Genomic DNA, 17,673 nt, shown 5'->3' with positions numbered 1-17,673 from the left:
TCAAAGTTGTGTCCTAATAATTAAAGGAACATAACTTCAATCATTTGTAATTTTATAAATGGGGCTGGTAGAATAAGTAAGGATTAAGCAATTGCCTAAGTTCTAGGGGGGGTCGAGTTCATGTTAGAAAAACAAAGGAAAATATGAAAAGCAAATTTTTTAGCCAAAGTCATCATGAAATATTCTTTATTTTAATCCAAAGCAATTGTTGTGACCATAATTTACTAAATATAGTTGCCAAATTTGAGGTAAATCTAGTGTTCAAACAATTCTATTTAATTCATCATATACCTACAAAGTTTATGTTGTCTCGAAAATATTCCCATAAAAAAATAATACAAATTGTATATAACTAGCTATATTTTCTATATATGATTTTTGTTTTCTTTTTTGAGGAGTTGGGAGTGGAGGGATGGTTAGTCCCTCCATCTCCCCCTTGTGTGACATGGGTTTTATTCCTCATCTTCCTCTCTTGTGATAGGAAGGAGATCCTAGTGTCAAAAAGAATTTTATGCGAAAAATTTAGATGCTAATAACAAGGTGCTATTTGAAAACTAAATTTGAAGTCATTTGCAACATAACAAAAGTTATGAAGTTGTTATTCACAAGCGCATGTTACACTAAATAGAAACATTCGAGCCTTCAATTTTTGAAAAATTTCGATGGGGCATTCTAAGCTTTTGGTTAGCCGAGTAAGGTGAATTAATGTTATAAACTTATAATTTTGAAATAGTATATACCTGCTCCTTTCTTGTGTAACGCATTATATAAGTGCCTCTTTGAAATTACTAACGAATTTTACCTTTAAATTCTACACAAGTAATCCTTTAGAATCGCTAATGGCGGCGGCTAGCAAGAGGGTAAAGGTAATGGTGGCTATGAATCATGGAAATGTATTTTAATTGGGTGGGCGGCATTTTGTGGGTAATATGGAGGATAGGGAATGAAAGTAAGAAGTGTGAGAAGTGCTAGTTGGTGGTCGCATAGTTGTGCCGACTATGATATGATGTAGTGGTGGTTGCAGGCCTTGCATTTGATATGGGTGGTGGTGCTGAATTGGTGATGTAGGGCATAAGGGTTCTTTGTGTATTGTAATTTGAGAATTTTTTTGCAGCAAATATTTTTAATCGTATTGTTTCTTTTTAAAGTCATATTTAACCAGTTTACTATTATTGTACAAGTAACTCTCTCTGTTCTTGAAATTCAACTTGTCTTTTACTTTATTTATTTTTTGAAAAATTCATTTACTATCTTATTCCTATATTATTTATCAGTAGAACTTTTTATCCGTATTTTCTTACATTCATCCGCATTTTTACCCCTGGTGGTGGGACTAAGGGGCTGTTTGGTTGAACTTCTTGGAATGCATGATTTTATTAGTTTGGTTGGGCTATTTAAGTGTGTAATTTCATACCTGGGGGATTCTAACTCCACCTCATTCCATTGGAATCTCATACTCACTTCCATTCATAATCCATACTACCACTCAAGTATGAGAATCCATTCTATAGTTAAACCAGACAACTTTAGATTGGTATGGGATATATAATCCATACCACTTAAATATGAGAATTCCATATCAATCCATTCCAGCCTAATGAACCAAACGACCCCTTGAAATACCACGAATAATGCAATAATCTAACCAACTAACCTAACTAACTAAGCTAGTGGGCTACTAAACATAAACACCTTGACACAATGGCTTAGGTAGTTTTTTCCATGACTTTCCCTCTTTGCTGGGCTGCTGGCTATTCAATTATTCATGGAGTCTGCTTGAATTGGAGGTGTCGCCATTGTTGTTCAACCTCAGCAATAATGAAGCTTCTTAGCTCTTATCCCATGTCCAAAAACATGGTGATTTTTCCTAAATTTTAACATATTTCTGCTTTAATTGTTGTTTCCTATGTAGCTATACTGCAATTTAATTACAAAATGTGATTAAAATTCTCCACTTTCTGCGTTGTTTCGTGTGTGAAACCCTAATTTGTCTGATTGTGGGAAATTGAGAGGTTCTTTCTCAAATCGTTTAAAAATTAATACTTTACTAGATTGAAGTCAAGATGAAGTAAAAGGGAAGTGGGGTTGTTGGTTGAAACCGAGTAATTGATATGAAATTGTTCATAAAATTTGGAATTATATGATATGTTCATACTTTTTATTAATATATGCTAAGACTAAGACTTATAATGTTGGTCCCGATTTCACTGACCCACTTTAACAAATTTCAGTAAATAACTACTCAGCAATGGGTTGCAATCATTAGAACCAAAGCAATCGTTTGGAAATCCTAGACGCCTTTCGATCCTTTATTGGAACTGTGATCAACCCTGGTGACATTGATTTCTGTATTGTCTGATGCCGAGCCTATCTGAAGACAATCTGGACATGACCCCGTCATCGATGGAGATGAATGGGAATGGTGGCCACAAACTGGCGGCAGCTTCAGAGCGTGTTGTGCCATTGATGGACGCAGTGGTGAAGGTGTTTTGTGTTCATTCAATGCCGAATTACTCACTCCCGTGGCAGAGGAAGAGGCAGTGCAGCTCCTCAAGTAGTGGATTTGTCATTGCAGGGAGGAGGGTTTTGACAAATGCTCATTCAGTGGCACACTACACTCAAGTTAAGCTTAAGAAGCGGGGTTCTGATACCAAGTACTTGGCTACTGTACTAGCTGTTGGGATTGATTGTGATATTGGTATGATATTTTCATCCTTGATCGAATGATGTTTGGTTTCCATTCAATTTGGATTGTTTGGATCTGCTTTGACAATACTTTGAAGTTATGAGCTTCATTGGCTTTTTTTTAAGTTAATTGATAGCTTTGTTAGGAGCATTGTTCCGAATCTTTGTTTGGTAATTGTTTTGTATGCAATGGTCAAAGGAGCAATGACTAGTTGACTATAATAGTTTAGATGTATCCTTACGGATATGGCTTTGACAGCTCGGATGTATGCATCGGTAGCTCTGACCTGCAAACTGTTAGAAAGATTGCTTTGTGAATAGTGACTTGTTGTAGCTATTGAGTAGTATGACTGTTGTTGCCTGCAATGAGTTCAAATCCTTCATATGCTGTAAAAATTCGATTTTTTATAATGGGTTTGAGTTTCAGAAATTTCTATATGAAATATCATATGCATGTGGTTTTGCAGCTTTGCTTACGGTCAAAGATAATGAATTTTGGGAAGGTGTTTTACCAGTGGAGTTTGGTGAATTACCTGCTCTTCAAGATGCTGTGACTGTGGGTTACCCAATAGGAGGGGATACTATATCTGTGACCAGTGGAGTTGTCTCACGCAGGGAGATCCTTTCTTACGTTCATGGGTGGTCTGAGCTACTAGGCTTGCAGTTTATGTATACAGGATCTTTTTTTCATGTTTTTTGGCCTCCATCTCATTTTATTAAAGTTCTATTTCAATGATATTGGTGCAGGTGGATGCTGCCATTAACTCTGGAAATTCTGGTGGTCCAGCCTTCAATGACAAAGGCAATTGTGTAGGAATTGCATTTCAGTCAATGACACAGGAAGATGCTGTAAATATTGGTTATGTTATCCCTACACCTGTCATCAATCACTTTATTCAAGATTATGAAAGGAATGGAGCATATACTGGTAGGGTTCAACTGACAAATATGGCCTATTTTTTATATTCATTTTATTTTATTTTCTTGCGCTGATCTTTTCAAACATACCTGACAAATGTTGAAGTAACTATATGTCTTATCTAATGCAAGATATATATGTTTTCTTTTCAGGGTTCCCAATTCTTGGGTTTGAGTGGCAAAAGATGGAGAATCCTGACTTACGTATAGCAATGGGGATGAAATCTGATCAAAAGGGTATACTTGTTACACGAGTCGAAGCTACTGCTCCTGAATCTGAGGTTTTGAAGTCATCAGATGTTATCCTTAGTTTTGATGGGGTCAATATTGGAAATGATGGAACAGGTAATTAATATTCAATGTCATTATGCTCTGCCCTTGACCCTTTCTAGGTTCATGTCAACATTAGGCTCTTTGTACTGTTGCATACATGTTCTGTATATGCTTGGTTGGTCACCTTGTTCAATGTGCTTGCTTCAAGTATTTGTCTAGATATTGCTTTTGCCCATTTTCTGAAACATACCTATTGTAGCCTTTTTTGAAGTTGCCTGAGTTCCATAATCTAACATAGCCACTTAGGTAATTAGGTGATACGAAGAGTTGAAGTGTCAATGTATTGTTGATGCTTATTCATTCTTACAGCATCTATCCAGTCCTTGCTTTTCTGTGCTAACCTGGATTTATCTATGTTGCATGCTGGTTCCATACTAATATACTCACACCTCAATGTGATATTGCTTGATGACTGTTGCACCTATTTTATATGATATCATATTGGTTTCTTCATTTACTTCCTTTTGAGGTTCAATTCAGCGTTTATTAGAATATCTTACCTCTAAAAGTAATAAAGTATTTACATTGGACATGCCTGCTTATTCTTTGGTTTAGATCAAAGGAGATTTCAACTATACAAATCGTTATGCAACAAAATGCAATGCATTAGCTGCTGTTGTTTAGGCCAGTTTCAAAGGAGATACAATATGTGGAGACCATTACTAATGTGTTAAGTATCTTTCTTAGAGTTTTAAATTCAGCTGCAATTGTTCCTCCCCCTCGAGTAATCTGGGAAAACAGAAAGTAAAACAAACAGAATCCAGTGACCTTGTATAGTACCGTGCCTCGTTTCCCTTGTGCTAGGATATTTTTTATCTTGGAAATATTTGTGGTGCACCTTCTTTTTTTTTTCCTGATCAGTTCCTGTCAGATGATGACATACTGTTCAAAGTGTTTTTACTGTTTGGTGGTCTTTAAGTTTCACTCATGTAACACCCTTAAGTAAGAGACTTTCTATATACATTGGAACACAATAAGTTACAGTGGCAACTAAATGTAGCATGTTGGGGATAACGCATAGTGACATAACCAAACATAATGTATTTTTTGTTTCTCATGAAAGTTGAAGTTTGCACAGCTAGTTGCCCCTTATAATAACTAGGTCTTAAGTATATTATATCTTATATCTGTGATGTTTGATCAGTGTGGATCATTTTAAGGTGCAAATTTGCAATATTGTGTGCACAATTTTAAAGTCAGAAACAAATTTATCCTTCCCTGAATGTTTTTGGCCCTTACTATGACTACAATGCCTGGTTTAATCTGCTGCTGACATTTTGATATTGTTAATATTAACTTGGTGTAATCTGCGAAAAATATTTTGCTTATAAAAAAAAATTCTAAATCTTGCATTGAAAACATTGACAAAATAGTTTGAGTCAACTTTTATGTTGTTAACATCTTAGTTTAAAATCTTCCTCTATAAAAGTGAGTGGTTTGTGCAACATTGCATCCAGAATTAATTCTGTTTATCTCACTGTAGTTCCTTTCAGGTGTGGTGAGTGTATAGGTTTTAGTTACCTTTTTTCCCAGAAGTATACTGGAGATAATGCTAAAATTAAGGTACTTCGTGATTCGGTGATGCATGAATTCAGCATCAGACTTGATACTCACAAGAAGCTCATTCCAGCTTGATTTACACGATATTAGGTAACAGACTAGCCTAGGGAATGGATATCATTGCTGTTGCAAATCTGTGTACTATCATTTTTCAGATTTCATATTCTTCCTTCATCCCAAAATTGGTGGAACTTTTGGTTTTGGCACATTTATGCTGGTTAATAAAAAAGTAGAGAGAAAAATGTAGGGTCCAATTTTAGAGAAAAAGTAAAAAAAAAACTTGGTCAAAGATGGTTTATTGTAATTAAATTGGGACACCCCAATAAGGAAAATACAGCAACTAATTTGGGACCGAAGGAGTATGACAGTATACCAACTAGAAATAGAGTATTGAGGACGATGAGAATTTGAGGAAATTGGATGATTGATTTTCTTTGAGATGCAATTAAGCATCAGATTGGGGCATTGGGCAAACAATTCGCAATGCTGGACACTCCCAACAACAAGCTAAGCAAAGAAAATTAACTAAACAACTTTCTAATTCCTTTCACTGTCACTAATCTCCTTAACTGCTTCCTTTCTTCCCTATCTACTCTAATTATTTCTCGTTTCTCAACTTAATCCCCAAGCTACTAATATGTTACAATAACAATAATGCTCTTTTCCCTAGGCTAGTTTATTTCAAATGTGCTGACTGAGGCCGGCAGGGTTGTTGAGATATGCTCACAAGCAGCCCCTGCATATGCTGTCCAACAATTGATGCCATCTAAAGTCCTAGATTATTTTGTTTGACCCATATCAGCTTCTAAGTAGCATTGGTTTTATAATTTAGCTTATAGAGGAGAGGCATGTCAATTTCCAAACATGTAATGAATTGTTTTCTACTCAATTGAATTTCTTTATATATTATTAGTTAATGTATCACATGCAACATACTGTATATGGTCCATTTGCTTGTAAGTTGAAATCATAGAATTTGCAAGTGAGAAGTTAGAGAGATGCAGAATTGAGGAAGCAGTGATTCACAGTAATTTCCATATTGTCATTTCACATCAATGGGCCTGTTGATTTTCTCTTTTTTATTTTTTTTAATTATTGGATATATGAACTTACGAAGTACATAAATTGCAACATTTGGCTCATACAAACTGCCTCTAGTTGCGGATTGCATATTTTTTTCCTAATTTCCCCCCTTATTTATAGGTTCTTGTGGCTGACATTAACATCGGATATGAAGATCTTGCTAATGTTCAGGTATGTATTAATTTTCCATTGTAACATGGTACTAAAAAGTATCTCGTGTTTCTGGGGTGGTGAGTACATAATTCAGTAATTGTTCATTTTGAAGTTCCTCCTTTACCCACTACTTTCTTCACCTGTGAGCCTGTGCTGGTCTCATTCTGTTCTGAAAGGTGGGTGATGTATGCAACCTTATTCATTTTGCTGCTTTCCTGTCAGGTTCTTGCTGTCAACGGTAAACCTGTGAAGAACTTAAAAAGCTTGGCGAGTATGGTGGACTCCTGCAATGATGAATTTTTGAAGTTCGATCTGGAGTTCAATAAGGTCTCTTTTTCGCTCCTCTTTGAAGCTCTCTCCAGAATCACACAAGTTAAATATAGATATTTGCATGAACACATGATGAGAGGCTTTACAACTGAATGCAGTTTACAATTGATCATTGTGTTTCTTATGGCAGGTAGTCATTCTTCGGACAGAGACTGCTAAAGCTGCTACTGTAGATATTCTGGCGACACACTGCGTACCTTCTGCAATGTCTGATGATCTTAAAACCTAGACTGAAGTTTGAACCTCATCTAGGTGTTTACCTGTTTGTCTTATATAACCTGTTCACGAACTAGTTTACAGTTTTACACCCTCTTATATGCCTTTCACTCAGCATATGAAACATCAGTTCACCGCAAATGCTAGGTCCATTGTTACTACTAATTTATGTGCAGCCAAATTAACATTTAGTAATTGAATTGGTATTTTATAAATGTTTTGTATAGAAGTTGTAATTTACCAGAATTATTGGATTTGACATTTTCAATTACAGACTCACAGTACATGCATTAGTCTTTTTGTATTGTTCTTATGATATAAAAAATTTACTCCGAGTTTACAATATATACAAATACTCGTACATGTCTTATTTCCTTCTTCGTAGTTTGTATGCGTTCTATCCCTAATATTGGTATAATTTTCTTCTTTCCAATTAAAAGGTTGTAAGATCAAGTATCAGTGCATTTCAATTTTATTTATTTATTTTTTTTTAGGGGGGGGGGGGGTGGCAGTTGTGAATATTCACATGGGGTCTTTGATCTTTTTAGGTTCATCTCTATGTGTATTAACTTTCAAGTTATATGTCGTTACGGATTAAAATGCACAAAATCGTGCAAAACTCAAATGCAACAAATAAATAAGAACAAAGCCAATTAGAATTTTTTAATGTTAAATTAGTCTTATTTATATACCTGAAAAAGTGTTAATAAGGTGGGGTGAATAGAGATAGCCAAGTCGGGTATTTGATTCAATTTGGGAAATCAAAAGGTTTTTTAATAGAGTGTTATACGCTTTACTCTTATTAAATTTTACTAATTGACAATCGAAAAATTTAGGATATTCGAAAATTACAAATATTGATCTAAAAAAAAATCTAGAACCTAAGCACCCCGGGGACACATGCTGCATCCACAATTAAGGTTGTGCAAAGTTAGGTTTGGTTACCCCTGTTAGGAATTTATTTTGGGTAATTTTACTTTTGAGTTGCACTATTAGTCCGTGCTTGCTTGCTTAGCATCAAACAAATGATGTAGCATAAGAAAAGTGAGTAGTATGATTATTGGGTAAAATGAAAGATGTTAAATGAGATATTTAGATATTGGAAAATACTGAAAGGGAAAAATTGCAATTTGGGAAGGATAAACAATATTTCTTAGCTTAAAATAAAGTCTGTACTCTGTACATGTAAATATGTAATACTTATATAGTCACATACTCACATTCGATCCGGCCAATTAGTTGCACGGTAGCTTCTATTCCGTGGTTCTTTTAAATATACGAAAAGGAAATATGTAATACTCATATAGTCACATACTCACATTCGATCAAGTCAATTAATTGCACAGTCGTTTCTATTCCATAATTCTTTTAAATATACGAATAGGATAATTATAGCGGTCTAACCTTATTATTTCGGTTTGGTTACCTGAATCAATTCGTGAAATTTTTTGTTTTCGGATTCGGATTTGGGTTCGGAAACGGTTTTGGTTCTTGAAATTTATCGTCCAACCCTATCCACCCCTCCACATTGGGTCAATTGGGGTTAATTTTTAAATGTCCCGGGAAATTTTTCAGGGGAAGTTCCTGTTCCCTTTTAGCTGGCTATCATGAAGTCTGCTTAAATTGGAGGTGACGCCATTGTTGTTCAACATCAACAAAGATGATGCTTTCCTACTCTTATCTCATGTCCAGAAACTTGGTACAGTATTTCTTCCTAATTTTTGATATAATTCTGCTGCAACTGTCATTTGTATGTTGTCATACTGCAATTTCATTCCAAAATGCTTGATTTTTTTTCCACTTTCGGTATTATTTCTTTTTTAAAACCCTAATTTGTTTGATTATGTGGTTTTAATTATAATTTGGGGTCTGGGTTCTTCTTAACAAGTCATTTAATACTCCATTAAAATTCAAGTCAAGGTGAAGAACAGGAAATAGTCGTGTTCTGGAAGTGTCATGAAAGTGTGAATTTGTTCATATTTTTTGGAATTTTATGTGGTGTTCAATTGTTCATACATTTTTATGAATATGAAAAGACTAAGACTTATTATATTCATCCAATTTCACCCACCCACTCAGCAAAATTTTTAGTATATTATTACTCAGAATTGGGTGGCTACCATCACAAACCAAAGCAACCTCTTAGAAATCCTAGACGCCTTAGACTTCTATACGAACTGTATTCGTAACGTTGATTTTCGTGTTGTCTAATGCCGGGCCTATACGACAACAGTTTGGACAAGACCCCATTCTCTATGGAGATGAATTGCAATGGTGGTCACAATCCAAAGGTAGTTTCATCGCGTGTTGTGCCATTGATGGACGCTGTGGTGAAGGTCTTTTGTGTTAGTTCAAAGCCAAATTATTCTCTTCCGTGACAGAGGAAGAGGCAGTGTAGTTCCTTAAGTAGTGGATTTGTCATTGCAGGGAGGAGGGTTTTGACAAATGCTCATTCAATGGCACACTACACTCAAGTTAAGCTCAAGAAGCGGGGTTCTGATACTAAGTACTTCGCCACCGTACTTGCTGTTGGGACTGAGTGTGATATTGGTATCATAGTTTATCTTTCAATCAATTGGATATCTAAAACTGCCTTGAAGATCTTTATTGGTTTTTTTTTTTTTACATATTTTTTTTTTCACGTTTTTTAATGGCTTTGTTAAGAGTGTTAATCTGAATCTTTGTGGGCTAAAGGAGTACTCATGACTAGTGCTAAGATAAACTATAATAATTTAGGTGGATTCTTTTGTATCCATTTCCAGCTCTAAATTTTTAGTGAGATTGATTTGCGAATGGCTTAAATTTCTTGCTGCTATTGAGTAGTGTTAACTGTTGTAGCTGACTGCAATAAGTTCAATTCCTTCAGATTTTTTTTTTTTAAATATCGATTGTGTATAATGGGTTTGGTTTGCATGTGGTGTTGCAGCTTTGCTTACGGTCAAAGATGATGAATTCTGGGAAGGTGTTTCACCAGTGGAGTTTGGTGAATTGCCTGCTCTTCAAGACGCCGTGACTGTTATGGGCTACCCTATAGGAGGAGATACTATATCTGTGACCAGAGGAGTTGTCTCACGCAGGGAGATCCTCTCTTACGCTCATGGGGGATCTGAGCTACTAGGCTTGCAGGTTATTCATACAGAATTCTTGTTTTCATGGGGGTTAACTTTGTCCTTGATCTCATTTTACTTATCTCTTTTGCAATGATGCTGTTTCAGGTGGATGCTGCCATAAACTCTGGAAATTCTGGTGGTCCAGCCTTCTGTGACAAAGGCAATTGTGTAGGCATTGCATTTCAGTCAATGAAACAGGAAGACGCCGAGAATATTGGTTATGTTATTCCTACACCTGTCATTGATCACTTTATTCAAGATTATGAGAGGAATAAAACATATACAGGTATGGTTCAGCTGACAAGTTTGGCCTTTCAATTTTGTTGCTCTGATTTTCCAAACACACCCGACAATTGTTGAAGTAACTTCATTTTGGTTTATTCTCATGTCTGATTATGTCTTATCTATATTCTTCTCAGGGTTTCCAATTCTTGGGTTTGAGTGGCAAAAGATGGAGAATCCTGACTTACGCATATCAATGGGCATGAAACCTGATCAAAAGGGTATACTTGTTACACGAGTTGAAGCTAATGCTCCTGAATCCGGGGTTTTGGAGTCATCAGATGTTATCCTGAGCTTTGATGGGGTTGATATTGGAAATGATGGAACAGGTAACTAAGTTTTATAACTGTCTTTCTCTCCTGTTGATCCTTTGTAGGTTCATGTCAATTTTAGTGTTGTGTGTTGTTGCATACATATTCCTAAAATATGCTCAGTTGCTCACCTTGTTTAATTTACTTGCTTAAATATATGTCAAGATGTTGGGCTTTACCATTTGTTGAAACTCACGTGTTATCCTACTTGAAGTTACCTTAGTTTCCATATACTTGTAATATAATTTAACACAACCACTTAGGTGCTATGAAGAGTCAATGTAATATTGATGCTCATTCACTTTTACAGGATTTATTTAGTCCTTTGCATTTTGTACTTCCCTGGATCCATCCAAGTTGCATGCTGGCTCAATAATTCTATGCTCAGCTCACACCTCAAGATGTCCTTATAGTTTTGATGATTGTTGCACTTTGTACCTTATTTTATATGATGACTCTCTTTCGTATCCTTCAATATCTCACCTACTGCACTTTTTATTAAATTCTATTCTTCCTCTTAAAATAATTAAAGTTTGACATGCCACATGCCTGGTTATTCAGTTTTTAAGATCAAAGAAGACTTCTAACCGTACATGTTGTAAAGCAATAGATGGCAATCTATTCATCGTTTTTTGACCTGTTTTTAGGAGATACTACATATGGATGTCATTGTTAAGGTGTAATGTATCTTTCTTAGATTGTTTACTTCATATGCAGTTGTTCCCCTCTCTCGAGTAATCTGGGAAAATAGTGTAAATAAACAGAATTCAGTGACTTATTTGGTACTGCGCTTTGTTTCCCTTGTGCTAGGATAATCTTATTCTTGTCATTAAAAAAGTTTGTGTTTTTTAACCATATTTTGTGATCAACTCTGGTTTGATGATGAAATGTCTGCTCTAAGTGTATTTAGAGTTTTTAATGTTTGGTGGCCTATTAGTTTTTCACATGTAGCTCCTCTTATGTAATTGAGTTCCTATAATTATGGAAACAAACTAATTGACAGGGCCAACAGAGGCAACTAAACATTCGATGAAGATGGCATAACCAAACATTATGGATGTTGAAGTTTGCACAGCTAGTTGGTCCCATATAATTTAGGTCTTACATATCTTATATCACCTTTGACGTTTGATTGGTGTGGATCTTTATAAAGCACAAAGTTTAAGTTTGTTACTTCAATGTCAAAGTCAGAAACAAACATTTCGTAAGCTGAATGTTTTTTGTCCTTATTATGACTACGATTCCTGCTTCTGTAATCTGCTGCTAACATTTTAAAAACTTTATCTTGACCTGCGATAACTAGTTTACTTAAAGAACAAAGTCCAAATCATGCGTTAAAAACATTGCTTGGATAGGTTGAACTGATTATTATTATGTTTATAACATCAAATCTTGACTTTACTTGAAAGTTTACAATTATTATAGTGAATGGCTTATGCAACATTGTATCCACAATTTATCCTATGTCTATCCTTTTGTAGTTCCTTTCAGGCATGGAGAGCGTATAGGTTTTAGTTACCTTGTATCCCAGAAGTATACTGGAGATAATGCCATAGTTAAAATACTTCGTGATTCAGTGATGCACGAATTTAACATCAAACTTGGTACTCACAAGAAGCTCATTCCAGTATCTATTGAAGATGGACCTCCATCATATTACATACTCGCCGGATTTGTTTTTACTGTCGTCTCGGTCCCATATCTCCAATCAGAGGTCTAATTCTGTTTTCTTAGTTTCAATAGTTTACTTCTTCCCCCTCTACTTCCTCATAGTCTTTAGAGACTGCATTTGATGTAAATCTTTTGTCTGTACTCGAATATTAAATATTTTTGCTGTATGAACTAATAACAGTATTCTACTCCGGCTGCTGTTCCTGTCGAGCTTCTGTACAAACTTCACTATTCAATGGCACATTCAAAAGATGAAGAGCTTCTTGTTATATCTCAGGTTTAGTATCGTCCTCCTTAACTCCATCATCTTTATATAGATGGTTTATTTTAAGTTTATTAAAATGGAAGATACTATGCGAGTATGTATGGCGTTTAAGTTGAAATCAAAGGATTTGCAAGTGAGACAACCTAGAAAAATGCACATTTGAGGAAGCAATGATTTGCAGTCATTTTCAACTTCTCATCACTTGCTTAAGTTTTCATTCTTGACAAACTGTGTCGAGTTGTGGATTGCATATGTATACCTTATCTTTTATTCTCCTTTTATATAGGTTCTTGTGGCTGACATCAACATCGGATATGAAGATCTTGCTAATGTCCAGGTATGTATTAGAATTCCATTATAGCTTACTTAGAAGTACCTTATTTTTCTGCGGGGTCTATGTAATTGGTCAAGTGAAGTTCCTCGCTCTACCTCATTTCTTCAGCTGTGAGCTTGTGAGCCTGTGCTGGCTTCATTCCTCTCTGAAAGGTGGGTGATGTATGCAACTTTTTAATTTTGCTGCCTTCTTGTTAGGTTCTTGCTGTCAATGGTAACCCTGTGAAGAACTTAAAGAGCTTGTTAAGTATGGTGGAGTCCTGCAGCGATGAATTCTTGAAGTTCGATCTGGAGTTCATAAGGTCTCTTTTTCGCTCTTTTAAGCTCTCTCTGGAATTACTTGTGTGATTATAGATATAAGCATGAACCCATTTGGGAGGGAGGCCTCACACCTGAAAGCAGTTTGCAATTGATCATTGTATTTCTTATGGCAGGTAGTTGTTCTTCGGACAGAGACTGCTAAAGCTGCTACTGCAGATATTCTGGCGACACATGGCATTCCTTCTGCAATGTCTGATGATCTTAAAACATAAACTGAAGTCTGAAGCTCGCTTTTCATACATAGGTGTTTTACAGTTGTATACTCTTTTACCTGTTTATCGTGAACAAATTTACGCCCTATCAAATACTTAGTACACAGCAGTCTGCAAGAGTTCAGCTTACACGCCTCCATCATGAGTATCACTCATAAAAAATGTGTGCTCCATTTTTACTACTGTTTGATGTGCAGCCAAATTATAATAGGGGTAGTAATCAAATATGTATTTTTTATGTATATATTGTAATTTAGTTAATTAATTTACCTTTTTTGAGAGTGAAAATGCTTGGATTTGTCATCCCTAATTGTTTCCCTTTTCTTTTACATGCTGTTTAGTGAAACAATTATCATCCGTTCATATGATTTCAACTTCATTTGACAGCAAAACATAACCGAATGACCGATACATGGTGATAGTTTGATTGGTGAATACAGAAGTACTTGATCATCCCTTTTGACATACCTTTTTTGTATGTAAATATAGGTACACAATTACAGAGTAGAAAGCTACTAGATAATTTCCGAGTCATGCTCATTTTTTGAAATTAGTGGTGATTGTAATATATTTTGTTTAAGTAATAATGAAGTTTCTAGGTCAGTTAATGATTTTGTAAAATAAATAAATAAATAAACAAAAGGATTAAATAGAGTTGTGGAGGAAAAATTCCCTCCGAAGAACTCCAACTTAGTAGTAAATGGGCATCTACATTAATTACTTAGACTTGGCAACTGTGTAGTTCGTTTTGGTGGGTTATTTAGGGTCCATTGTGCCTTTGAGTCGTGTTTGAGTCGGGTTAATTTGAGTTTAGGGTATGTTTAGGTTAACAAGTAATCAGGTTAGATCAAGTTTCGGGTTGAGACTTTCGGTCAAGTTTGATTAAAGTCATTTCAGGTAGGGTCTAGTTTCAAGTCGAGACTTCGAGTCAAGTTTGAATTGGCTCATTTCAGGTCAAGTTGAGTTTGTAATCTAAACTTTGGGACAAGTTCAAATTGGGCCATTGCAGGTCTAGTTAGTATTTTAGATTTAAAATTATTAGATTGGGTCATTCTGAGCTTAGGGTGATCAATGAAAAAGAATACTCAAAATATATAACTACTAGACTGAAACCCGTGCGATGCACAGTTTTTTCATCTAAGATTTTTAATTATTTGATTTATATTATTTAATAAATTTCAGACAAAATTACAAAAGTTTAATATTTTTTTTACTATAATTTATATAGAATTCATTAAATACAAATAAATTTTGTACGATATAAATCTAATTATTAAATAATACTTCAAAATTATAAAAATAGTATTTTTAATATAATACTTTTCAACAGTTTTTTGGATGTGATTCATAAGAGTTGAGATATCAATCTTCTTAGAGATAATTTCTTCTGAGTCCATCGAAGTACCTTGTATTTCAAGTTTCCCAATAGTACTATTTTCCGATTTTTCACTAAAAAAACAAAAAATTATTAAAAAATATAAATTATAAGAGTCGATGGACTTGGAAGCTTGCATAATGGACCCCCAAAAGCAACAAACAGATTTGATTATATCTTCAAACAATAGTGTTAGTAGTGTCTTCTATATGTAGCAGTAACATCAATTTACCGATAAAAAGCATACGCTATGTACCAAAAAAAGAATTTTGAAAGATAGAAATCATACTTCCAAATGTCTTTTAAGACCTGAACTTCTACATTTTTATAGATTTTGGTTGATGACGAAGAGGTTAGATTAAAAGTACATGTATATTAAGTAATAATAATAAATAAATAGCTAGATAAATAAAAATAATAAGTAAGTAAAATAATAAACAATAATAAACTTAAATTACCATTAAACTCTTTCACCATCGTTGACGTAACTATAATAGGAAAAGGTTTGATGAAATCAATTAGTTGGGTTTTCCGTTTCGTAAACTCAACAAAAACTTTATTCCAAAGCTTAATTTGAACTCGTTTCCCCCTAAAAACAAAAAACCTAAAAACAAAAAAATATTAGATACATATAAAATAAATATATGTAAGAAGAATTATTTAAAAATAATAAAAAAAAAACATGCATACCATTTATCTTCTATACAATAGATAAAATAAACCAATACATTTACCAGGAAGTGATTTTTTGTTGTGACATTGACCTAAAGAATGTAATTGTATAAAATCAAATCTATGCATTGGAATTTTTTCATCATCCCCAATTGCTCGGACAACAGTAGTTTGAAAAGATTGAATCATTATTTTATTGTCACGGACAACGCGATAAAAGTATCTAATGGTGTAAATTTTTCCTTCAATCAATTTCGAACAAAAGGGTTGAACAAAGTGGATTTAATTGAGGCATGAATGTAATACTCTGTATTTTAAAATAAGAAATTAAGTTAATTAATTACAATAAAAACTAAAGAGGTTTCAAAAAAAATTTAATAGAGGTAAATATTTTATAAGAAATACCTCCTGGTCCAATAGGACCATATCCAAATTTATTAAGCTATCTTGTTTGCAAAAGTTTAGTACATCAAACATGCGAGAAACTCGTACCTTGAATTTTCAATTATTTTTGCTCGAATTTAATTCTCTGATTAAATTAGAAACTGACACAAAATTACTAACACAACATTTATTTGACTTGGTTTTGTATTGATATGAAATTTTGTTGGTGTCGTATGATGCGTCAATTTATAATGATAGGTATGACAAATTTTAATTTAATTAATTAACGAACAATTTTTATTTCTTATCGTAAACACCATCAAATTTTATCTTATAATGGTAGATATGTTTTGTCATATGATTATAAGTATTTTTAATTTACTTTTTTGGGTTACGAATAGTGTGTAAGATATTATTTGTGTTTTGTGTCATATAATTTATATGTAGTGGGTGTTTATTTATCATATAACATTTTAATCAAAGATATTTCAATAATATGCTAGTATCCTCATCAAGATAGTTTTTAGATAGTATAGTGGTTTAATTACTAATATCTTTTTGGAGAACATGTAGTTTATCTATATCATTAGATTTTTACTTTTTTTTTCATGAAAATAATTATATTCGTGGCCAGTAACCTCAATACTTTTAAGATTGTATAGTGGTTTAATTAATAATATCTTTTTGGAGAACATGTAGTTTATATAGTGGTTTAATTAATAATATCTTTTTGGAGAACAGGTAGTTTATCTATATCATTGGATTTTTACTTTATTTTTTTCATGAAAATAATTTAATTCGTGGATTTTAATCTACGTGGCATTAAAATTGGAGACATATCAAATCTAATTCGTCACTTTTATCTAGGTGGCGAGTGAATTTTTTAAATCTAAAATAAAATAGAAATCTGATTTTTTTTATTGGTTAAAATAATACCTTTGCTTACATGGCGCTTCGAATGCTCTCCAAAAATGCCTACTTTATTTATATATATTAGATTACACTTACATATTACAGAATATAAAATGTACTCCCTTCGTTCCTAAATAATTGACACACTTTCTTTTTTTGTAATTTATTAAATAATTGATACATTACTAAAAATGGCAAAAACCAACTAATATTTAATTGTTTTCAACCTTACACAATGACCCACCAATTTTAAGGTTTATATTAAAATAACCTCCACTCCCACTCAAACATTTCACTAACTTCACAAGACAATGACCCATGTGTTATTTTTAGGAAAAATTCATGGGAATAATCCCATCTTTGGGCCATTCGTTTTTAATAATCCCACCTTTGAGATGTTTTTTTAGTAATCCGACCTTTAGCCCCCATTCTTTTTTAATGGTCCCAACCGTTTATGTAACTTGTTATAACAGGTTACATGACACGTAGCGGCCTGTGATTGGTAAAAAAAAAAAAACAGCCACCCTTCCCCTCCTGCTTCTCTCTT

The 17,673-nt window shown here is 33.9% G+C and overlaps 1 protein-coding gene and 1 pseudogene across 1 annotated transcript; both read left to right on the top strand.

The window, feature by feature from the left end:
* The first annotated feature begins 387 nt into the window (after positions 1 to 387).
* On the top strand, positions 388 to 7,549 carry LOC110686771 (protease Do-like 9). Its single transcript, XM_021863375.1, has 10 exons — positions 388 to 1,857; positions 2,232 to 2,698; positions 3,153 to 3,324; positions 3,408 to 3,613; positions 3,757 to 3,948; positions 5,420 to 5,569; positions 5,652 to 5,713; positions 6,700 to 6,750; positions 6,955 to 7,059; positions 7,193 to 7,549. The coding sequence occupies exons 2-10, from the start codon at positions 2,359 to 2,361 to the stop codon at positions 7,289 to 7,291; spliced, it is 1,377 nt and encodes a 458-aa protein (XP_021719067.1). The 5' UTR covers positions 388 to 1,857; positions 2,232 to 2,358; the 3' UTR covers positions 7,292 to 7,549.
* Positions 7,550 to 9,419: 1,870 nt separating this feature from the next.
* LOC110686616 lies at positions 9,420 to 14,113 on the top strand (annotated as a pseudogene).
* Positions 14,114 to 17,673: the final 3,560 nt, after the last annotated feature.

The sequence above is a fragment of the Chenopodium quinoa genome, unplaced genomic scaffold, assembly GCF_001683475.1.
Source record: "Chenopodium quinoa cultivar QQ74 unplaced genomic scaffold, ASM168347v1, whole genome shotgun sequence".
Taxonomy (NCBI): Eukaryota; Viridiplantae; Streptophyta; class Magnoliopsida; order Caryophyllales; family Amaranthaceae; genus Chenopodium; species Chenopodium quinoa.
This window is presented reverse-complemented; position numbering and strand designations above follow the sequence as displayed.